This window comes from Anas acuta, chromosome 3 (genome assembly GCF_963932015.1).
Source record: "Anas acuta chromosome 3, bAnaAcu1.1, whole genome shotgun sequence".
In the NCBI taxonomy this organism is placed as follows: Eukaryota; Metazoa; Chordata; class Aves; order Anseriformes; family Anatidae; genus Anas; species Anas acuta.
This window is the reverse complement of record NC_088981.1, coordinates 28,262,349-28,288,524: the sequence shown is the minus strand read 5'-3', so window position 1 is coordinate 28,288,524 and position 26,176 is coordinate 28,262,349. Positions and strand designations below refer to the sequence as shown.

Sequence of the window (26,176 nt, the reverse complement as noted above, 5' to 3'; positions counted from 1 at the left end):
CAAATATCATTACAGTTATCTTCAGAAAGCCATTAACCCTTCCACAATAAGGAATATGACTGCAACCAAGCAGTCTGGAGACGAGTATCAACACACCCAGATCACAGCCAGAGGGAAGGGTCAATTTTGCCTTTCTGGTGACAGAAGCTTTGCTTGTGGATGAGAATAACCATTCTTGGGTCTCCGTGATAGCAGCACTGGGCTGTCAGGAGTACCATGCACAACGAGCACAGACGTGGCTCCAGCCTGGCTCTCCCATATCACTGCTTGGCCTATCAGTCAGCTGTCATTGGACCCTGCACAGGCATCCCACCACGCTAAGGCTACTGGCATTTTCCTGCAGAAAAAATCATTCTGTCCAGGACTGCGCATACACATATTCTTCTGTTCGTCTCCACAATATTTTAATTATTGTCAAAAAGTCCAACAAAACTACTAGCCTTCTCTTCACTACAAGTTACAGTAAGCATTACTAATTTTCTTGACACATCTTCAATGTGACTACAGGTAGACTATTTTCCCCTTTAGACTATATCAGAAGACCTTAGTTTTGCTGGATGAGTTTACTTTTCTCACATTATTTCTTTATATCCTATTCTTCCAATGGTAAGTAACAGGAAAAGCTTCATTAAACAAATTTTTAAACAAAAAGCTCAGAAATCTTGTTATTCTTTTGGGAAATGATCATTCTCACTTACATAAGTGGTTGGACGATTAAAATTAAGTGCCTGAAATCACGAATAGTAAATTAAGAAAACAAAGCTGTGCCTGTATATTAAAAAAGACAACCATGGTTTTTGTTCTTCTAAGTTGGGATACAGAAGACAAATGCAAACTGAGAAGCCAGAGACTCCACCTACTGCTAATCAATAATGTGGCTTCTAGACTTGGTAACCTCTGATAGTATAGCTGCAGCATAAATAAACTATTATTCATAATTCATAGTTATTGGGCAACTTCCACAGAGAAATGAACATTTCAGGATGAAATGTATACTTCCAGTAATGTGTCCACCACTATGATGGTGACCTCACATGCTCACAGCACAAAAACCAGCCTGGATTTTGGAAAGATGGTGACAGTTCAGCAGAGGACCAGAGCACCAGAGGTCCCTGCGGGCTGTCACCAGCCCGGCCCCGCTCCTCCTAAGCAGCCACCGTGAAGGCTGCCCAGAGCCTTCCAGATAGATGCTGGTGGTCTTGGCACAGCTCCTGGCCAACAACTGTCCACCTCACACCTGGCTCAGCCGCGGCGAGGTAATGAGCAGGCCGACAAAACGAACCCAAGCCTCCCTCCCCAGGGAGGCCACTTTTGATCAACGTTGAGCAACATATGCGGGCTTGAGCAGGGGGGCACAAATGCAGCTCAGCAAAAAGCAGGCGCTGCTCTACTGTAACTAAACTGCAGATTAAGCTGAAGGCTGCTGTTTCCTAAGCTCCAGATAAGGACCCTTCTGGAGAGTAAGGAAAGAATTAAAGAGAAAAAAAGAGCAGTAATCATTGTTTTGTTTCTAAATGATTGTGAATTTAGGCTACATTAGAGTAGCATTTGTCTCCGTTTAAGATAATACATTTTTCAGCAAACATTCCCAGTAGGGAAGATGCTTCTGTAGTTAATGGTTTGTTTCTAATGTCTCTGAAGCCATAATGTTACCTGCTCAGCAGGTATTTACCTATGAGTGAATATTTAGGTGTCCCTCATGTTACCTTGTTACATAAAAATTGTGATATGGGATCATAATGCACTTAAAGTCTCTTCAAATAAAATAATCCTAATTTAATTGAACTCCTTTACTGCAACATCAGGTTTTAAAATTTCCTCTGAAACAAAGAGGATTGGGGAGATAAAACTGCACTTAACAGGTGTACTAAGAGGCAAGATTTCATTGACATACAGAGCAGCTTAGAATTCTATTTTGTGATAGCAGAGAAATGACTAAAACCTATTTCTGTTACAGATCTAGACACAAAAGCTTTCATCCTGATCCTGAATAACTCCCGTGAGCTGCAGCGTGAACTACAGAGACTCCCGTAAAGCACACAATGGCCCACCGAGAGCCCAATCCTGTGTTACAAAAACAAAAGGAATTTTGCCTTTAATAGGAGCAGGCCCCTTGTTTGCATAAAGAGCAACTTGTCGAACAGAATACCAATGCCAAGCTGGTACATTACAGCCACCAGCTCAATAGCCCCAATCTTGTTTTTAACTAAGTAAATCCCAGAGAGAGCAGTTTCCCCAAAAAATCTGGGCATCGGCTACAAATGCAATGAATCAGTGTCTCAAAGTGTTCACGAAGGATGCAGGAAATCTGCAGAAGGGCACGAGCCTCTCATTTCAAACAGAGGGAAGCTGTGTGTTTTCATTATAAAATACGAGGGTGTGAAAAAAACCTAAACACACAATAGTTCTCTTTCAAGGATAAAGTTCAGAATTAGATCTCCGAGTTTCCCGTGTGTTCAAAGAAGAGCAGAGAATAACGATACAAAAATCCTTCACGAAAAACCAACAAGCAAGGATGAAGCAGTACCCGCCTGGGGGCCAATTGCCTCTCCAGCAGCGGTAAGGCTGTTACTAGGCTTGCAGTACCATTTGTTCCATTACACAATCTCCTGAAGCCTTTTACAGAGAGCTAAAACAACTGCCTGTACCAACACGACACATGGCTTTCCATCCCGACTCTTTGCTAATCCAGACGCTCCAACCATCTTTCTTTAAGATGCCATATGGTTGGCAGAAGCCTGTAGATCTAGCAGCACATCTGCTTGTATGTTACTTCTCCCCTCCAACTCCCCCCTCCACACCACAAAAGAGAGAGCAAATAATTATTTAACATGTAACCAGTTAAACTGCATTTAAAGAGGACAGGAATTATTTAGCTCTAGATATTTAAAAATATAGATTGCTGCAGAAGAACATTTGTCTCTCCGTGATTTGAGGAATACAGAGAAAGAAAACAAAGAAATGAAAGGCACATGGGCAGGATGATTGCTACATTTGAATTATTTAAATGACTGCCATTTCAGACCTTATGCCCTAAGATTTATTTCCTGCATTACCGTGCCACTGAAGTAAGGGATTGAATTTTCTCTCTGCTTTTGTCAGAGGTGAATTAGACAAGCAGACTAGGAAACTATAATATACCGAACCATGCTTTGTTAAGCAAGCAGAGTGAGTCTGTATGCTAATGACTCTGCAGGAATACACTGACACACTGATTTTTTTGGTATGATGAGCAAAGATTATTGACACTGTTGAAATCCTGGTTGCACTGGCATGCAGGCATCCAGGTTGTCTCTTTAGAATCCAGACGCTAGGAAGACAGGCTGCAAAAATAATTTTGTTTGTGATGAGTTATCATTTGACCATTTATGACATAATTGACTATAACAGAAAAGAAAATATACACTTTGGAGCCTGAAATTAAAAAAATAAATACCTAGAACATAAAAATTATAAATAAATGCTCCTATAAAACTCTCATCAACCACTGTGATGAATAATGATCTCGGTTAATGAAGGACAGGCAGAGATGGAAATGTGTAAGGACAGACGGCACTTTGCAATTTTGTCTGCTGAGGATTTGCAGCACCTTTTGTTCAGAAACACTATTTCCTCATTCAACTTTTCATGCATCAGTAAAATAAGACATCAAAGAGATAAAAGATAACAGCTCTACCTCAAATGCTGCTCACATGCATTGTTCATATGATGATCTGCACAGAGAGCAGCAGTACATAGCATGAGGAACACGAAGCACATGTGTACGTTCCAGTGCTTTTCAAGGATAGAAACTCTGCATGCATTTGCTCCCAATAATCTCCCCACATCAACTCTCCATTTTAAGAAGCACAGAGCGTTTCACTGCCTTCACAAAGCCAGCTTTCCTTACAACATGGGAATGCTTGTGTTTGGCTATGGAGGGTACAAATTGTTTTTAACTTCAGCTATTTAGCAGTTGGAGTTCTTAAGAGGAAGATGGAGAGGCCAGGTCCTACCCTCACAGAAAGAGCAGACCAGTGCTGAGGCTTTGGTTCAGAACAGCATTTCTGAGGACACAATGCTCAATTTCTAAGCTGTTTATTTCATGTGTTTTCTTTTTTTCTTCTCTGTCTCAAGGCTAGTTTAAATTTAATCAAAATTGCCATGGACAGTTTTAACTAAAAACAAACAAAAGGGCCACTTTCTCCTCAAACAATTCATTTTTTCTCTCTTTTCCTTATGAAAAAGATGACAGAAGTTCAAAACACACTTGAATTTCAAAATGTAAAACGTGGCAATGTATTCAATGATGTAGCAATTTAGCTCAGTTTAAATTTGATAGGGCTTGATTTACCAGCTATAATAAATAAAGAACTGTAACAGGAGATGTTCATAAATAACTACTGAGTAAGATTTTAGTTACATGCATAGTCATCAAAATTTATAAATTATGGAACTACTTAAATGTAAGAATACAGAACAAAAAACCCATACACACACAAGCACACCCCAAAAAACAACAAAAACTGAAACAAACAAAAAGTCCCTCAGGCCTCTTAGGTGAACGTCTTTCAAAGCTCGTTTGCTTTGCACACATTCCTAATCATTAATTGATTTTCATTTCAGGTGTTAACAGCCAGGCACAGCCGCCTGCCCCAGCCTGCTCAGAGGACTCTGGGAGATGCGAGAGAAAACTTTTTGCAACCATCTGACAGCACATAACTTCCTTTATTTTCATTGATGAAGGAGTGGAGACGGATTTTCCCCTGCATTTTCCTGAGAGATTCTCAATAATCTGAATAGTAAGAGGGCAAAAATGCCTATTTTACCTATCTGGTCGCTTTGGATATTACAGCAACAGCCTCTACCACCTCAGGATGTCTCCTGGACTGATCAGCCAGAAGCAGTCAACTATAACTACACAGGGCATGTCTCTGAACATCAGCTGCGACAGCAGCTCCAGCAGGCAGCGTGCTTCAAGTACTGTCACGCAGCCTCCCACGCCCCGCTCCAGTCCCTCGGCAGCAAGTTTCGGTACATCCTCCCTTCAGTGAAAGCCCATGCAGACAGCAGAAACGGAATTTCAGAAACGGGGGCTGGCCAACAGAGGTCCTTTGGATTATGTGAAACATGCATTGGATTAAGCGTTTCAGAATTGACACTTACTGTGAGCATTGCTCATTATCTTTTTGGTGAGAGGCAAAACATACGGGGCTTTTTTTAGGCATGAGAAGGAAAGTGAACCTTGTACACCTGCGGTATCTTCTTGTTTGGGAACAGGCTTCTCCCTTGACTGGAGAGTGCAATTACAGTGCTTCATAAAATGCTCACCTTGCATGATGTCAGGCCAAAAGTGCCCATGAGTTCACTGGATTGCAGTTTGGACCATTTAAGAAAAGGACTAGTTCTGATTAATTTACTGCCATATCTTGGGCATAGCTACAAATACAAAATGAGATATTATTTGCTTGTTTGTTTTTAAAAACAACAATGGAATAATCATGATTACAGATATTGTTGTAATGCTTGTGGTTTTCTTACTCTAGGTATACCTAAAATGCCTGATATCAACAACAAACAAACAAAAAGTAAATCATCTACCCAGTTTTATTGGGCACTGCAGTAATGTGTAGAAATAACTCCTTTCCCTCTTGAGACAAAGAGAAATGGGGAATGCAAAGCAAAGCCCTTTTAATTTGAAAAGGTTTTACAAGAGGAAGTGGGGATATTATGAAGGGAATTAACTTCTTCCCTCCTAACCACATGAATGTCCTTAACACGGTCATTAACAAAGCAGAAAAGCACAGAACCACATTACAAAATGGCAACACTTCAAACCAGCATTTTTTGTTTCACAGTTCCTATTTTAGTATCATTTCTAGTTTTGGATGGTGACTTCATGTATTTAATTTTAAAGATATAATACGAAAACATACCTCACAGAGAAATTAAGTATACAATATGGTACCTGAAAGATTTCAACTAACATTTCTGCAAGCTTCAGAGTAATCAGACTGTTCCAATGCAATTGGTTTTACTATTCTCTTTGGTATTACCAGCATTATTTTAATAAAGAGGGTGACTCTTAAGCATTTTCTAGGTGCTTACTGAACAATCCAAATAATAAAGATTTTTCTTTTTCTTTATTTTTCTTCTGCCTTTTAATTTTTTTTTTTAAGAAGCCCGAGTTTGGGTTTTGCTTTTATGTTCAAAACCTTTTCATTAAATTGAGAAGAATGTATACAAAATTAAATAAGAGCAAATAAAGAAATTGCAAAAATACCTAAGAACAATTTTCGCTTTCAGTTCTGTAGCACTGAAGTTCCAAATTTCTGCAAGTCTCAGTTCTGGAACCACACTTACATGGACTTGTAAACTTAACCTCCCTTCATCTTACACACATAGATCATGGAAATTTTCGTCCTTCACGTTGCAATTTGTGACATAAAAAGTACACATGAACAGTACCACCACAGTGAATGATTACTTATTCAATAATGACATATCTTATATATAGATGTATTCGTTCATATATTACGACCTATTATTGCACATTCAGTTATTGCAGCATCTTTCTACAGCACTTTGAGTTCTGAAATTTTCCTTGTATTGTGGTGTCTCCTCCATCACAGCACTGTTATAAAAATTAATAAGCCAAGAAAGTCTTCTAAAATTAAACTCTGATCTGAAAGGTACATTTGAACATTTGGGGATCTCTCTTCAGATGCTGACAGGGAGACATGTGAGCGGATGTAGAGAGAATCTGGATATATGGTTCACATATGGGCCTAACAAGAGCAATCTCTTCGTATAAAGACACTATTTCTCATGCTAAGTCTACCTTGTTTTCTAATGTCATCTGAAAGGAATGTTGGAAACTGGGACAGTTTTCTGCATCTGAGTCTGTTATTTAGCTGCCTGATGTCAGAATTATTGCCTAATTTCACAGGACCTCTGTAGGTTGGTTGTTTTGCTGTTCTGTTCTTTTTTGTTTTATTTTGCTTTGCTGTAAGACAACCAATGCTACCCCTTCTTAGGAAATCTTATTATCTTTCCTTATTCTTCTACCCAAAGCACCCGCAATTAATAAGCTACCCTTACTGATAGGGGCAACCTTCAAACTCCTTGCCTGAGTGTTCTCCCTAAATTAAGGTAAGCTTATTTGCATTTTTTTTTTTTTAAGTGAACTGCAGCTTTCTGAGCAAAATGACCCTTTGGGTCATATGGTATGTGGCTTCACATGAACCTCTGCCACATGAGGGCTAACTTAGTAACAAAGATTTGTTTTACACTTCTTCCTCCTCATTGCTTTTATCTTTCACGGACGTACTGGATTTTGTAATGTACAAAAGGAGGCCCGAAACAACAGCTAGTGTAGCACCGTGCCAGGGACCTGTGTATTTGGATCTCAGATAATTAGTATTAGACTCATATAAAGGACTTGCGATTAAAAAAATTCAGTGCTCAGCAATCCCAAACACCAAATTTCTTTTCTAATATTGTAATCTCACAGTTCTAGTACATTATTGCAAACAAAGAACAACAACAAGAACCACAAACCAAACAAAAAAACCTCCTTACCTTAACTTAAGGAAAATGCTCAGGCAAGAAGGTTGAAGCCAAAAATTGCTTCTTAGAGCTGTCCAATTATTTTACAGCTAAGTCATCCCAGAGACAAAGGAGTTTAATAGTTTACAGCCATGAGTCATGGGGTTCACCGACAGGTCTCCATTTAGCTCCCCACACCCAAAAGAAATTAAAAATTCTCTTTTTAATTCAGTGTTCTAATTAAGATGCTAACTGGAAGAAATCCAGAGCCACTGCACTTGACAACAACAACCTACGTGTTTACAACCATCTTTTGCAGCATAGAGTGAGGGGAAAAGGAAGACTTAAAGTACCCTAGACAAAGTACACTGCCATAGCCAGTTGAGGGCTGAACTTTTCCAAGTTTTAATTTCAGGGAGTCCAGGACTTTGGAGGGAACTCAGCCAGCAATTCAGGCAAAAACTTCTACAAAGAAGAAAAAGGTGTTGTTTTTTTTTTTTTCCTCTCCTTCTAATAAAAGCAACATCTCTGAAATGAGGGCACAGAAATGAGGGAGGGAGAAAATATTACATATAGCAAGCAAAGCTTTTAGTTTATGATGCTACTGTTTCACCCATGAAATACCCCAGTTGTCTTCATCATCATTTCCAAACCACCACATTATATAAGACAACAACAGAGTACTAGGCTGGTCTGTTACCCATATTTTTAGTTGGCTCAGCTGGAAAGTGAATACAGACTATTGCCCCAGGATGAGTGAATAATTTAACTCAAATGCAGTTTTGCACAAAATCACTTTCTCAATTGGAAGGGGAAGAAAAAAAAATAGCATGGCTAGTCAGACTCCTTTTTCTTGGAGATATAGCAGATGGAGATTTGAGGGTTTTTCCTAACTAAACCAATGTCATTCACAAAGTTTAACTCATAGCGTTACTGTTAAATAAGTGAGGTATAAATCTTGACATTAAGTCACGGTGTTTTGTTTTTTTTTTTGTTCTAAGAGTTTACTGCTCGTGCACAAACAGCCAAGTATAGTACTTACGCATTACATCTCAAACTGTACAGCACTGGCCTGGGAAATCTCTGTACAGGAGTAAAATTTATGCTGAAATAGATGCAAGACAAAATCCCCAAATTGTACACCAATATTTAGGAGAGGTCTGTTGCATGTGGAACTGTTTTTGATCTTTAGATCATAAACTCCTGGAGGCACAGATCTTCTTTAATTACATGACTACAAAGCACCATGTGTTTCCATTATGCTATTTAAATAATAGATTTAATTTGAATTTACATTTGTTGATGTAAACATTACTGACTGTAACAGTACCCTCCAATCTGATGCAGAAAATCACTGAAGTATTACGAAAAAAATCTTTCCCATAAAGACTACAAAGGAAAGAATCCCCAAATGTACTATTTGACAATACGAATAGAAATTAACTTAATAGGAGAGAATAGATTTTAGTAGGATAGATTTTTTAACCATATTTTCACACAAATAACACTAACATTTCAGGTAACCCACATTTTCAATTCTGTTGTAACACTTTGTTGCATTTAAGGGACTGAACAAATTCACTTGTTTCCATCAGCCCATGTTCGACTGGTTATTGAAAACAGCATGGGAAGGCTCATTCATTTATTTTACAATACTGCTTTATCTGAAGTGGAACTGGGAGCTCTGATAGTGAATTTAGCTGTCAGGACTCTAATCAGTTCTGCTCTTTACCAAAATTATTTTTTCCTCTGATTTTGCATAAATATCCCCTGTCATTGAAAACTTGGTGTCGCTTCTGTAAGTTAGATGGGGCTCAGATGGACCAGGGGGTTCTGAGTTCAGAGAGCAAGTAAGAGGAAAGCATTTTAATACAATATAAGGTAAGCTTTTCTTTCTCTTAACAGTGCATATCCAAAACCTTCACTACTGTTAAATGCAAGGGATTTTAGTTTTATTTTACAAATGACCTGCGAACACTTAAAATAGTTGCAACAGTTTCTCTGTTTGGAAGAGCCTAGGCAAAACGTAGAAAAACATTTATGTACCATATAGTCAAATGCATTGTTCAGTTAATGTCATGTTGCCGTTAAAAAATTACTTTCAAATAGTGGATTTTGTAAATCCTATGTAATCAGAACTTCTAAGCATTAATTTACCAGCCTAAAACTTGCCAGAATAGATACAGTTGAAATTGAGAGCAGACAGCTAAGAGTGAAAAGTAGTAATATTCTGTAAAGATTTTATTGCTTTTGACTTTGATTATTGGTTTTGATGAGATCGCTCACAAGGCAACCAAGCAAACAAATAAGTTGCATGAAAAATTTTAAGCAAGAGGAGGTTTTTTGCTGTGTATATTCCAAAAATTTTCAGAATGTTTCAGAAGATTTAGAATTCAGAATTTTTTTCAGAAGATCAGGATATACTCCTTCCACGTATAGACATGAAGTACCTAAAATTACCTTAAATCAAGAAAAACAAGAAAAGGTATAGGGGAAAAGAACAGAAAACAATACTGTAAGAAATGTTTTTCTTCTTTCATTTTACTTGATGGATTATTATTATCATTTTATTTTGTACGTGACACCCTCTGACCTCTTCCTCCTTTTTACTTTTGTCCTTATATTGTCTTGTAGAAGGAAAGGGTGGAATACAGGGTCTTATTTATAATCTAAAAACACATAGGCAGAAAAAAAAATATCCTGGACTTCAGTAAAAGATGATGGCCAGACAACAATAAATTGAGTATCTGAAGCGCTATATTTGACCTTACTACAAAGCCAGAAGTCTCCATATTAGATTAAGATCACCACAAACAGTTCCAACAGTGTAAGCATACCTGACCCTGTAGGCAAGGGATCACCTGGAGTTCAGAAAATGTTGGATTTTTGATCATACCATCAACAAATACATGTACTTATGATAAGGTATTATGCAAAAAGAAGGTATAATAAATATAAAATCATAAGACTGACAGCTTTCTTAATACTTTGTGCATGGGAAAAGACTACAGCCACTATAACTTGTTTTGCTCTTGATCTTGTACACTCCTCCATAGCTAACTCTCATTTGCATACACACCAGAAGAAGGTAAAACCCTTTGTAAAACTGAGTTTTTTGTTTGGAAAAACACACAGTGGATCTGTCAAATTTGTCATGCAAAAAAAGTGCAGGCCTCCCTCATAAACTTCCAGAGACTACCTAAATGATTCTAACAGAGACTAACAATTTTCAATCCGTAATGCTGCACAAAAGTCAATCTTTCCTTTTGGAGAGGAAAAGGCTTATTAAGCTCATTGAGTCATTAAGCTGGTGCATGCACATTTTCTCTCAGATGTTAAACACTCTCCTTTTACTGCAAGTTGTATACAAAACTGGATGATAAAGCCCTAACGCTATTTTTGGAAGGAAAGCTCAGATCTTAGCAGGACTTTCAAGAGCAGCCCAATACATTTACAACAAAAACAATTGTTCCAAGATGGTCTTGGTACCTGGATGTTTACTACAATGTTTGGGTAACCTAATAGTTATTGAAGCAAAAGTCCATAGAACTGTTCTTTGAAGGGATGCAGAGGGGGAGATGCCATTCCCCACGCATAACTCTCCATAACCTCCTTTTGTTTCTTAAGTTTCATCTTCCTGCAACAACTTTCTCCAACAGGTTGATGAGGTAGAAGTTGGCTACATTCCCATTCAGCTAGTGGACTTGGACAGCTCTCCTAAATGCACCATCAATATAAACATATACAAAACAAAATCACACAGCATTAACGGCATTTAGCGTAAGCTTTCATGCAGGGGAAGTCTTTATAGTACGGCTTCTGCAATATTTAATTTAAGGTGATTCTGAATGTGATGCACACAGAGGTTACTGGGCATACTCTACAGTGGAGTCCTCGAAGAACTGGGCTTCCTTTAGAAATGCTGGAGCCTTTTTTCCTTTAGGCTGAAATGTAGGGGCACTAGTTCTGTCAGCAGCTGTTTCACCAGCTCCTGGATTAGTTACGGGAGAACTAAATACTGACATTCACTCTCCCAGATGAAAACATCCTTATTCATGCAGTGTTATAAAGAAAGTCCAACACTGCTGTAAACACGAGCAGCAATGCAGTCTTGGTTCTTGCCACAGAGTACTGATTTCACACACATTTGCAAGAAAAACACTGTGCAAGCATTTAATGTAGCAGTACCTTTCTTAGTAGCATGACAAAAGCCTTTGTTGCTTTCAATATAGCTTGAAAATAATCCTGTAGCATATGAAAAAGCTAACGATTTAACATCCCTTTCCCCCTTCTCTATCCCAACACAAAACACTGAAAATAGTACTTTTGTAGCATTCAATTCCCCAAAATGCTTTTTCCAAAAATAACTTTCTGCTTATAACATTTAGACTATTTTTTATTACGGTCATCTCACTGTATCTTTTATCAAGGACAGCATCATCTAGGTTAGGACAAGAATAGCTTTGTTCACCTTTACTTTACACAATCCACGAGCCTTTGAGAATTAACTTTCACAGGTTGTGGAATTATCCCAAATACACATCAGGGTTAACCTAGGATGAGTTTCCAAGGTTCTCCTGCAAAAGGCTCAAAAGAGTTCATCAGCCATATAGGTATAGTGCTGACACAACATAGTCTTCGCTGAGATGGGACACAGTGCACAATAATGCAGTAAAAGGAAAATATATCTGAGATGTAATGGTCACAATCCTTCTCTTAACAGAGGTGCCAGAGGATTTCTAACACTTAGGCAGAATAGAGAACATTTATAAATGGTTTTGTCCAAAAGACTCTCACATACTTTCTATTGCACAGTACTCTATTTGAGTAACAAAGCTAACTATCAAGCAGATGTCACAGGGATTTGGATCTTTTGTTCCTGAAAGTCCAGGAATTTCAAATAAAAGTCTTGGATAAGTAACCACCCAATCCATTTTAGAGCAACACACTCAAGCAAAAAGACCTTATTGAGCTTTAACATATACTTCCCCATATCTGCTAAAACTGCAAACAGCAAAGGAAGATGTAGATGAGTGTGGTTAAACCTTTCTTCCAGTGATCATTATGGTATCTTTCAATTTTCAGAGACAAAGTGACACATATAGAAACTGTTCATTTTATTTTCCATGCTGTATTATCTTACACAATCATATTCTCCTTATAAAACGAGTGAAGAACTGTACCTTTCAGATATCTCACAGGGCACTACCGCAAACAACTGCCTGCTACAATTAGCCTTTTTGGCATGAAACCCAGGCTACTTCATGCTATACTCTAATTCAGTGTTTTTTCCTTTTCTTACTTGCTACCAATTTCTCAGAGCCCAGAAATGTCAAGAGGTCAACAATTACATCGTTCAGAATATATCCTGAAAGTAAGAGTGACCCTATGTTATATCTTCATTTTTCCCCTTTGATCATCGTTTTATTTGACTGTATTTCAGTAAATTATCCATGTAGTTTTTATTTTGACAGCTCTCTTTACAGCAGTAAAACAAAATGTGTGCATTGCAAATGGCAAAGATTCAAATTTCAGCTATGTTTATCCAAAATAGCACTGAACTGCTTCTGTACTTATGCTATACTGCCTACAGCCTTACGGAAGGGGAGACAGATGGGATGAATTTAGCAGGGAAACAGCTGTGGCTTGAAGAAGAGACAAGCAAAAGTTTTGCTATCAGGCTTCATTATGTATCAAGGTACCAGTAAAATGTGTATCCGTAAGGCAGCCAAAAAAGTGTTTTTCATTTGACTAGTGATAATTACCTTTTTTTCAACAGCTGACAATGTTCTAAGCAGCATTCAATAGGTATAATAATTAAGCAATAAGATAAGACAAGCAGTGCCTTGCTGGGGATTATGGCTCGCCTCGGGTGTGTTGTGAGGCACAAGGCTGAAGGGCGAGTGACTTCAGCCACCCGAGAAATGAAATAATCCCTCAGAAATGCACTGCCTGTAGTGTTTTCCTGCTATTAAAAATGGAAATTTAAAAAGGACAAAACGTTAGACACATTTCCTGTGGATTTTATAGACATGGGTTAATGTTACAGAAAGCCAATGAAGAAATTCCATTTCTGCCCAGCCTCTGAAAGCCCTTTCCCCAGGATGCATATACTGCCCTTCAGCTTGTTTGTCCATTTTATTCATAAAACTGGTTTGAGAAGCCCAACTATTTGCACCACCTAATACATGTGTGATCAGGCACAGCAGATTACAACAGCCTTCATGATGGTAAAAGTTAAAGTCAGAGTGCTTTTAAATCAGATGTCTCCAAATACTTAATCTGTGCAATTGACTAAGTTTGGTGTAATTTTACAGACAAGCTTTTTTCAGTTTTGAAACTGCATGCGTGTTTGTGTGCGTGTATGAGAAAGGTCAGCCACTTGAGTGAACCTAGCAGAGAGAGAAAAAATAAAAATAAATCAAACTAAAAGTTGTTTTTGACTACATATAATTCACATAGCTAAAACTAAGGCTAAATCCTTCCTAGTGTGGGAAGTGCTAGTGTAGCACTCAGAAGGATTACACCACTTTACATAAGCAGAGGAAAGATTACTATAATTTCAGTCTTACCACTAAGTCAACCTTTTGAATCTGTGGACCTGGAAGTATTCTGCAATCTTGACTTGAATCAAATCAGAATTCTAAAGGCCTTTAAGGATCAAGTCTTGAACGAGAGATATTTGGGACAAGCATGTATTTTCATACATATAACTAAAGGTGGAATATGGCTGCTAAAGGTTAAAAAGGTCTTTAAAAACAAGAACAAACAAAACAACAAAAATAATTTCTTTTCCTGCACACAAGATTTTACTGTTCACAAAGAACAATTTAAACAACCATATCTATTACTCTTTTCCATTCCTTTATCACCACTTTTTTTTTTCAGAACCAAACTAAGAAGCCCACAGCACACACAACACTTCCTTGAGTACATTAAAAATGTAGATGCTAAGTACCCCTTTTTATACTGTCTTTACTTACAGCCTCTTCCGTGCTCCCAATTTCAGTATAACTTCTGCTATTTAAGGTAACATTTCTAAAAACTAACACAATGCCTGTAACTATTAGGCTACTACCAATTTGCACCATCACAAGGCACAATAAAAACTTAGTTACTTTATTATTATTATGACCATTATTATTATTATTATTATTATTATTATTATTGAGTGCACTCAGAATCGGATAATGAATAACTGAAGTTTCAGAAATGAATGACAGTTTAAGTTAGACAAGAAACGGGCAACAGAAGATTCCATCTGCATTTTAAAGAACAAAAAATGGTGCAAAAATAAGTCTTTAGTTTCATAATCCAAAACCAACAGCACTTCCAATGAATTTGATAGATCAAACCCAAAAATCACGAACAAAAAAAAAACCTGTAAGTGAAATGTTAGTTGTATAACTTACTGGCACAAGACACATCAAGGCTAAACAATCAAAGATTAAAAAAGAAAAAAAAGGCTAGATGGGAAAAATGAAAGCATCCACAATTACATCAACTTCCAAAGGAGCAGAACTGCACCTTGTGGAAGCAATCAAAATGGTGGAGTTATCAGGAAAAAGCTGCCTTCCGGTAGCCTTGCAAAAATCTACTCACTTCTATATTAAGAACATAAATTGCCACTAGTTTGGGGTCTCCTTCACTTCAACAGTAACCCTGGAAGCAGGCAGGTGCATAGATTTTGTTATGGCACCGGTAAATTTTCATGTCACACAAAGCCTTCTGAATGTTACTCATCTGTCTGTTTTCACTTCCGCATTATATGGGAACAGAGGATTTCAACTAGCCTTAGTATGAAAATCTAAGAGTTATACACAGAGAGCGAAACCAAAACAGAATCTGCTACTGCTTAAATGGGTTAATAACTAGATTTTACAAGTATTGTGAGTTCACTTAAGGCCCAATATAAAGATCCCAATTACTATTAAATATCCCAACTGTGTAGTTGCCACTGATCTACTGCATAGTGTTAGCCTCACAGCGACTACTTGTAAATATATTTCTGAATGTTCTGACATATCACATGGATATCACAGAAATATAGCACAGAAGAATGAACTTTAAAAATGCAGGTGCAACACAATATAGAAGAAAATAAGGTGACTGTAACAGTCAGAGATTTCAGCAGTTTACTTTTTAGATGGTCTAAACAATCAAGACTTTCTAAAGTAACACAGGGAGGATTGTCCTCCAGAGTTTCTAATACATTGCGAAGGGTACTATCCTGGGTAGAAACCTTTATTCTGTTGCTTTGGATACCTTTTAGCAGATGCTTTCAATGAACTGGGACATGTTTTGGTGCTGTTTCTTGTCATTAAACAACAATGCTTCTATGAACCCGCTGGCAAAGGTGTGCTTGGATCCATCCTGCTCACTTCTTATTTCACATCTCTGGGGAACTGGTGAGGGAGGTGGGGAAGACTGGTCTACTGTTGTGGACCTGAAGGGCTACTACCAGGCACTGAAGACAAAGTATTTCAAGAAGAAGATACGGTGGTGGTTAAGGTGTAATTGGTGGATTAACACAAGAAGAATTGTATACGATCACTGGAAACAACCCCCATCTAAAATAAAAAATTAAAAAAAAAGCAAGTTTGTAGCAAATAATCAAATGTAGGAGGAAAAAAAGGGGGTTTCACTGGAAGGCCATGGGTAGGCTTGCAATGTGTGCTTTTTCCAACATCAGTGTGATGCACTGCATGGCACAAAGCATTTCTAGATCTTGACACATCAAGGGGAGTCTGGGCTGGGCTATTAAAAGTATCACCTTTATCCACCTCCATTTCAGAGGAGAGAATCAAGAATTCTTTGTTAATGCTAAATTAACATTTAAATTTGAAACTCGGCAACTGTGCTGACAACAGAAAGTAACAAGAACAGCCTGGAACCTTATGTTGTGCTGTTTTATGTCACACATTTCAGGGCTTTTTACATTCCCGGTAGACAAGAGCACAAGCTTACTATTAGTGAGCTGAAGGCTTTGACTCCCAGAAGTTGATGGCATGAATAAGAACTAACCTCATGTCTGTTCTGGAGAAGGCTGAGCACATCAAAGCAGTCGAGTTGAAGATATTCTCAGGAGTGGACAACTACCAGACCCTTCACAGAAGGGGTGTTAGTCAGAGTGTTGATAGCTGTTCAGAGAAGCAAGCAAACCTGGCTATTTTTCCACCTAGCTTTTCTTTGAGGCATGGACTATCCCCCCATTTATAATATCCCAGATATTATTTTCCCGTTTCTAAAACGTTGAAGTTGTGGTGACCAGCTGTCCTGATAAGAAAAGCGAACACAGACCCTGTTCCCCTCTCCATTGACTACATTGCTAAGATATCAAAGCTAATCCGTAAAAGAAGGTAATTCAATAATTATTGGCCTGTTAATGTGACTTCAAATGCATGAAAAGTGTACAAGACATTTTGAAGGAAAAAGAATAAATAGGGACATAAAGGTAAATGGAAAACACGAGAAACTGAAACACAAATTAACTCACGCAGATTCTGCTACATCAATCCTAATTTCTCTAGCAGCTGATTTTTATTTATGGATATGGAATAAATCTTACCTACATTAACTTAACCAATCCATTACATATCATGCCACAACAGCAATTGTTAACTAAGCAACTAGTCATTGTTGGTAAGTAACCGACTTAAAAAAGAGCACAACCAACAGGAACAACTGAAGCTAAGGAAGAAATTTAAGAATTTCTTCTCATTGAGTTTAAACAGATATTTTAATATTTTGAATTACAACTCAGGACAAAAAGTGGGAGTGGGCTGATAAATTAAAGAGATTTCATAAACTTAGATAAGGTCAGGGGCACTGCACAGAAAGAAACAGATGACTCAGAAGAATGGAACTGCAGAAAAGGGAAGAAATTTGATAGTACAAAGTCTTATGCTAGAGACTTAATGGATTCTTAGTTCACAGCAAAAGTCTCTGCTAACAATTTGGATTTACTTGTGAGGAAGAGGTCCTGGATGCACTTCTTGGATAGAGATGGATTACCAGCTGCCAGTATTACGTAGCTGTAAGAAAGGCAGATGTGATCATAGGATCCGTCAGTCAAGGAATTTACAGTAAACATATTAATTCCACCATCCAAGACATTCAAATGCCTTCTTCCAATACCCTGCAGACAGTTCTGATTGCCTATATTCAAAAAAGATCAACAACCAGAAAATGGAGGGAGAGGAAAAGCTTATTGTAAAAAGAACAAAAGAAAAAGGCTTCATTTATTATTCAAAGTAGGACTGAATGGGTACAACCATTGTCTAGAAATACTGTGCAGATAAAATAAAAACAGAACAAAAGAACTACTTATACCAGTTTTGGCTCAAAGAAAAATAGGTACAAGCTGGCCACAAATAAATGCAGATGGAAAATAAGAAATGCCCCAATCAGTACACCAGTGGTGCTGGAGACCCTTGACCAACTTAAGCAATGAAGCCTAACGACTCTTACAATGGAGCCCAATACAGTCCCAAAGGAATTATTATATGTATATCAAATATATAATCATATAGTATATTTATAGGTTCACTAATAGCAGTAGTAGAGGAACGCAGAACTCAGCAAACTAGAATACATCTTACAGAACATTATTATGTTCCCTAAGCTTCTATCTGAAAATTGTGTGTGATATTTCCCTCTACTTCTCATTTACTTCTCAAGAAAGGTAACTACTGATCTGTGCAGTATTTTGCAGCATTTTCTGAAGACTCTATATTTTATTCTTAGCACACATTTTCAGGTTTTTTAACAACTAAGATAATTTTTGCTTTATGTATATACTGGTCAACTAGTTGGGAAATAAATTTTAAGGAGAGTATTCAGGAGCTTATATAATCTTACACAATCTGTTAACTATTTAGAATGGAAATACTGATACATATAATATACATGTAAAACTATATAGATATATGCATATACATACACGCTGTATATACACACACCTATAATGAGAAGGAAAAAAATTAAGTAGACAGTGACCTGGGGAGAAAGAGGGAGTGAGAGTTTTGAACATCTAGTTCCTATTCCAGACCATGTGCACTGTGTTAAAACATTCAGACACGTTAATCAAAAGCCAAATACATTTTCAGATTCTGACAGGATTTGCTACACATACCTAATCCGTTTGTGCGTATACACAACATTTGTAGATCACTTCTACAGTACTTCTCTGGAGTATACGGTTCTCAACCTGAAATGTGAGTCTATTAAATAGCAATAAAAAATAAGTAAGAATGATAACCCCAAATTCTGGACAGAGCTGAGAGTTTTATCTGGCTGCACTGCAATGCAGAATGCATTGACCACAAAGCTTTTTACCACCTCACTGAATGAAAGGCTACACAAACAACTCTCTCTCCAGTTGTTGGAGCAATCCTGTTACAGCGAAACCACACCAAAGATACGTGGGGAAGAATAAGGATGCTCAGGAAAAAGCAAAGCTGTTTAAACACTGAGGCAATTCTAATAATCAAAGATGTTATGGACAATACATATACTTATCACTATTTTCAATATAAAAAATAATGCCTTTTAAACTAAAAAGCCACAACTTAATACAGCTTTTATTCTATAATTGCATTTCAAAACAGATGCTTAGTCTAGTGAGTAGAAAGTAACAATTGCTTCATTATTACTTAATACTAACCTATCAGTACAACAAAAATAGGGAAGACAATATATTCAACAAAGAACAAACTGGTTTTGAAAGAAAAATAAAGGCCTTTTAAGCAACGGTCAAAACTGAGTTTTTCCACCCATCATCATTTCTTGAAAAAACAAAAAGGCATCATGATCTTTAACAAGAAAAATGTAAAATATGCAGTGCAACTTATTAGCTTCAGTTATCAAGAAATAATTTCAACCAATTGTTCTACTGGAGAATTACTAAAGAAACCCAAAATCTCTATTCAGATTGTAATGGTGACAGCAAACCACTTCTCATGATTTCACATGTATTAGCTACTTGAAATAGCTGGTATAATCTCGATATATATGCCTCAGTTCTCATAAATCTGTGTTCTCTCATGCATATGCAATCTCTCAAACACTATTCACTTAGTAACAACAGCAATAAAATGAATGGTGGAAGAACATTAAAGTCATTGTCGAAGTCAGTATCATTTATTCTCCCTAACTCCTATAGAGGTCCGCTTAAGGATCTAGCAAGTCTTCCACATACGCTTATCCCCGTAAGAATCATACATTTCCCCATAGGTGGAAAACAAATATAATTTGTGACATCTTGTGCTGTACAGACATTTCGGCACAGTTGCTGCACTCCTCTACCATGTCTGAAGGGGAAGGCACCCCAGGTAGTTGGCTGCAGACACATCTCAGCAACATGGCACGTAGTTACAATTTGACACATATAGTCTTTATAAATCCAATGTCTATGAAGTCAAACAAATCTCCTTCTTATTTATAGTAACAGGCAAGAGCAGATCTCTGCCGTCTTGTTACACAGATGGTTGTAACATTTTTATAGTTAACTTACAACCACTGATGCCTGAGGAATAGACACACATCTGCCCCAAACTGCCAGTCCTGTAGGCTCTCCTTTTTAACTTTAGCTACCAAAAATACAGTTAAAACAAATGCATTACCATCAACTCCCCAAATTACCACCGCAAAAAGCCCCAGTTTTACCCCGTTGTGTAAAATGCATTGTTAATGTTGCATAGATTGAACAGTGAGCACCCACAGCAAAATATATCAATTCCAACCACCAAAATTGGAAATTTCAGAAAAACTTATAGCTCTAAATCCCATTTACTAAATTTAGTTAAAATTAGTTCTGAAAACACTAATTAGAAGCCTACAGCTTTATGTTTTATTAACAATATTTCAAAAGGGCCTTATACTTAATGTAAGCATACAAACTATTGCTCATTTCTACTATGAACGCACATCTACAGAATAGGAATTTGAAGAATTTAATCGTAAAATTGGCTTTCAGGTTGAAAATTTACATCAATATGCTCTTTGCTACACCACAGACATTTTATTTTTCCAAGATTCAGCCTTGCAAAGGCACCCACACTGACCAGCTCATTTCCACTGGCAAAGCCCTGTACCATGCTACCTAATATTTTTGAGATAATGTGCTTAGCAGCTAAAGCACTGTCTAAAATGAAAAGCACATAGGTACAAAAATACCAAATCAAGAATAAACTACTGTAAAAAATCATACACAGATCTAAAGCAAAGATCCTCGGGGTTGCTAGATTAACAACATTAATTGAACACCTGTTCTGAAGTTCCACTGCAGTCTTAACCTGTCACCATAGTCCTGCAAATTGCACCTTTCAATATAAGTTTGTTCCAATAGCACGTGTCCTCTGTGTCATTTAGATGGACAACTACTTCTTTTAAAACTGCATTTCAGTGAGCAAAAACACTGAAAGGGATGGATATTTGCATTACATAAAAAGACTAATTTTAAATCATCTTTAAAGACTGTAATTTAAAGCAACCCTTTCCTTTAAAGCCTCCTTATATCATTCCAGACAATACGCATATGTAGCATATAGCCAGACTGAAAGATGGGAATGGCAAAAAAGTCATCTTGTTCATTTTCAGCAGTGTAAATATCAAAACTGTCCAAACGTTGCTTCAAAATAAATTCTGATTGATCAATTAGATCTTGTTCCTTCCACAAAATAGTTACAGCAGGGCCTTCGTGCTCTCATAGCAGAACAGAAGTAGTGACAAAGATTTCTTAGGTACAAATGGCACAATTTCATATGATTCAAATGCAAATGTTAAGTCCAAAATTAAGTCAAATTAATTTTGCTACAAGAAACTATCTAAAGAGAGGCAGAATAAAAACAGATAGGAAATTGGGTAGGAACCCACTGCACGTTATTGTGTTGCAAGACCACCAGGGTTATTTGTAGCTGCATAAAAATGGGCAGCAAATAATTGTGACAAGAAATAATCACCCTTAAAATTGTGATTATTAGTATCTGAGTGATGGATGGAAATCTGAGGCAAAGCACATCAGTATTTGTTCTTCTCTCAATTGCTACATACCCTAGTCAGATCTCTAGTTTCAAAAATCAGAAGAGGAAAAATCATTGGTTTTTATGTGGTAGAAGTCGTAGAATTGTAGAATCATTAAGGTTGGAAAAGACCTTTTTCTTCACTTAGAACTGAATAGTTCATAGCTGATTTATAGGGAACTGATACTGAAAACTATTATAATTTTCACATGGAAGCTAAAATCAGATTACACTGAATTTTTAAAGCTGTTTATTAGCCTTGTCATTATAAAGCCTTGTCGTTAATTACCTAGATTTTAAATAAATACAGAGTAAGAACATAATTAAAAATGTTAAAAGAATTCCCTCTGAAAATGTTGTTAACCTATACTGTCAGTGATTCAAATGCCTGATAAATCTCTGCCATATTTAAATATTCTAAAATATTAAATATGACAAATACCATCACTGTCCTGTTTTCTCTTCTTGCCATCATCAAAACAGCAGCAGAAGGTAGGGCACTGCCTGCAGCATGACCACTCTGCTTTCAAACCACTTTTCTGTTCTGGATTAATGCTTTCAATCTTTTCTAGTGTATAGTCACTGCTGCTGTAGCAGAGAACAAGCAACATTTTCCAGTAGGTCTATTTGGCTCTTACATAGAGGAAAGACTCTCCAAGAGACTCACAAAGAGTTCTCATATCCACCCAGATACTAGTAGTGCTACAGGGGAACAATTAGGGAATAAAAAAAAAAAAAAAAAGATTTATATTCTCCCCCCTAAAAGTAACAGAGTCCTCAGTGCATGTGTCCCCCAAATGCTGAGAATCTACCGCACACAAAAGAAAAAAAAAAAGAGGTGGGTGGGGAGAAAGAGGTGAGATCAATGGAAAAATTATGTGGTCACATAGACTAGGGACACAATTGTAGTATCTGGAGTTTCTTTGTTCTCTGAGCTATAAAAAATGATGGTAATTCTGGGGTACGGCGGAACAGGATGAGGTTCAGACAAATCTGAAAAGGAAGAGGAAAGAAGGGGGCTTGGAAGACTGAAAAGAAAGCAGGGAGAGTGAAAAAAAAAAAGATGTTAAAATGGACAGACAGATAATGAAAAGATGGAGATAAAAAGTCAATAGCTGGAAAAAAAAAGTGATCATACAAGACTGGATGTTTCAGTATGTGCAAACTCTGTTCTTGTCAGGTGGTCAGTGGTCAAGAATAACAAACTTTTGCCCTGGCTGGACTACTTAGCCCAAATGAGCTTAAACTGTACTCTGCCTTTCACTACTGACAAGAGGTTGCCTGGTTGACTAGGATTGCACTTGCTGTTTCCCTTCTTTATCTTCTCCTACCCCCTCAACCATGCCTCAGCAAACTTTGATGTCTGAATACACAGAGAGGAAAAAAGAGCAAGAGGGCACAGATGAGCTTTCTGGTACCAAGAAAAGTAGTCTCCCCAGTGATCTTCAAGGCTATCTGACACAAATCACAGCACAAAAACACTACCAGTCTGGACACTGTGGCCAGAACAGTCATTGGGTAACAGTGGAAATACCCCCATGAGTTTTGCAGTAGCTGCTCCCAGCTCTTGGAGTCACCACCCCTCTGAAAAGGCTAGGGGCACCTGGAAGCTGTTAATAGCTCTCTGGATACTAAGACCTTCAAAAAGATTTTTCTGTTTATAGAAGTTAAATATTATTGATAAAGGTAAAATGGCGATACTGAAGAACATATTACATGGCCTTACAGAATCCACATCTGTAGCCTACATTCACATTACTGAATAGCCTCCCCTCTTCTCACCCCCCTGCCCCCCCCTCCCTTTTTTTTTTACACGGTAAGACAATTCATCCAAGTTAGAGCAGAGAACAGCCGAAGCAGCCCACACACATATGTACTAGGCTTAAATTCTTTGGAAGACTATGTTGTTCAAGCTTTCGTTTTATTTATCCAAAATGGCACAAGCAAAAGATGTTATGAAAAAAAACACACAACTTCACAGAATGCTTGAGGAGGGGGAACGGGTGGTCATTTTCATAAAGCAAGAACATTACTTTCAAGCAATCTAGTGCCATTTTTATGTTCAGAACACAACAGGTACAGTAGAGCGTACCACATACTGACAGATTAACAGGACCTCCTACCTCGACTTCATCCTCTCATGCATTCTCCCATGCTGGATACATTGTTGGTCCAATTCATCATTCCGTTTTTGCATCTTCTCCAATCTGCCATGAAGATACTCTTTTTCCTGACTAAGCTGGTTGACTTCAGATCTACAGAAGTAAAACACAGTGATGATGGATGTTGTCAGATTTCATCCTGCAGCGTGCCATCAATATGTGGCTTCAGCATTTATAAAATTTCATACATGTATATAAAATGCATAAACAGGCTATTACTAGAACTTACAGAAACAAGAAACTATTTCAAATAATCTTAAGGTGGAAGAACATGATGCTGCATTGTATTTGGGAAATATGTTAGTAGCATTTACTCAGTCAGAGGTTGGCTATGCTTGTTCCAGAGGAATTTAAACAGTCATCTCATTTGACATTAGGCACTGATATTAAACATCATTGATAAATGTAAATTCATACCTGTTAAGCAAAAATTTGTCCAGCATTTTGACAATAAATTTCAAGTTCTTTATTGGTAAAAGCTAACATCTAATTTTAAAAATCACTACTAAAAACTTGTTCAACCCTTACGGCACTGTACAGGTTGAACTCGCAATAGTACTAATGTTTTAGAAAATTTATTAACATAACATGCCCAAATACCACTACACAGATAAAAAACATCAAGAGGAAAATGAATAAATCTTAAAAAAACAAGGTACAAATCATACAGGCATACTCTAATCTACATAAGACTCAGCACAGCCTTTAAGAAAATTAGTCACTTCTAGCAATTCTTATTCTTCACGGGTGAGCAGAGACACCAGATCCATGAATGACCTGGGACTGTTACTTGCTATATCTCTAACCATCAGCCCATGGAGAAACAGGCATGAGCTGTTTCTTAATATCAGGAAAAGATCTCAGATAAAATTGTGATAAAATATACATTATGCACTTGTACAGTTTAACTCTTTGGAAAAGGTTAATGAGAACATGTCAGAATCTGCTATACCATCAGAACGTAAGAATCAAAAGCAAGCAAATTTGTTTTATGGCATCTGCCACTCCAGATCTTGAGGTTAAAAAGCTTCGGAGATATCTTTAAATCATCAATTTAAATATGCTGCAGTTACAGAATGAAGAGACTTTACCTTCCTGGCTGTTACAGAATGCAACAACAACTGACATTCTGAAAAACACAACAAAGTGCAGGGAGAATGGAATACTCCTCCTTCAAAACATGTTGTTACACTGACAAGTCAGATCTGGAAATGACAACATCATCTTTTCATATTTAAATGGAGAACAATGCATGATATCATCTGTGAATCTGAAAGAACTTAGCAAGGGCAACTTTGGAAGAAGACTGCATACAATTGAATTTACATACGGAGTTACAGCTCTATTAAGGATCACCAAAAAATACATCAGAATCACACCAATGTTCACATCAAACTTAAATGGACAAGAGTTTCCTGGACGGATGCCTAACAGTGGTCAGGATTGTTATGGAGAGGTAACTGAAGTCTAATTCTTGCCTTTTAACAGAAATATGGGTAGCTGTGAAATCTCAGCATCAAAAAGTATTGTCAGTTGGACCAATTCTTATCACACAGGATGAATGCAGCCTTTTCTTGATACTGACATTGTGAGAGACAATCAGCGGATAAAAGCAAAGGTCTGTTGCAAAGCAGTTCACCAGCAACCTGATGTAACAGAGCCCAAGCAAGTGCTAACAGGGATTAAACTCATCTGCCATCTTGCGTTCCTTTTTTGCCAGGAAAATGCAACAGCAATATTTTCCTGGTAGGAATACTGTAGATTATCACATTGACGGAGTTTCCCAACTGTGGGATCCTGCTTCTTTTTCTGTATTTATATGTGGCTCTCTGATTCACGGATACAGCAGAAGCAACTTCAAAGAGGTAAAAATCTGAAAGTTTTAAAGGGACTTGCTCGTCTCTAGCACACTTGAAGGTGCAGGAAGTCTTTCTGGGAAGACCAAGGGCTTCAAACCAACCAAAACGCTACTGAAAACTACCATTAAAGAAACAAAAGAAAGCACTGAATTCATTGAGAACATGAGTAGCATGACCTCTTATCTCTAATACACAGCTCTAAACACCTGATGCTTTGAACCATGTTACTTGTGTTCTCTTCTAGATCTTTTGTAATATAATTAAAAGAATTGAAGCATTTTGTTGAGTTGAGGAACTCAATAAAAAAAGTCATTCAAATTAAAATATTATTTACAGAATGGCCACTCTAACTGAAATATTTAAGAATCTGAACATCCCGATCCAAGTATTTCATAACACTGAAATTTTAGAGGACAGCACAAGGACAGAATGCATACTGCAGTCAATGTAGAAAAGTTGTTTGGCATTAAAAAGAGAACACTGGACCCAATACACAACTGCATACTGACAGTTTGCATCATCATCTGACAACGATTCCTCCTGTAGCTTTAAATAAACCACTCAACAATCTCAGCTTCTGAAGTTAATTCTATGTGGTTTTTAAGAA

General features: G+C 37.4%; 1 protein-coding gene across 8 annotated transcripts in view; it reads right to left on the bottom strand.

The window, feature by feature from the left end:
* Nucleotides 1-26,176, bottom strand: part of SDCCAG8 (SHH signaling and ciliogenesis regulator SDCCAG8) — a 108,669-nt gene that overhangs the window by 17,018 nt on the left and 65,475 nt on the right. For all 8 annotated transcript variants that reach the window (XM_068676347.1, XM_068676349.1, XM_068676345.1 and 5 more), the window contains one exon: nt 23,672-23,803. In XM_068676347.1, coding sequence (XP_068532448.1) covers nt 23,672-23,803 — 132 coding nt within the window. Of the gene's footprint in view, nt 1-23,671; nt 23,804-26,176 lie in introns of those variants that run through there.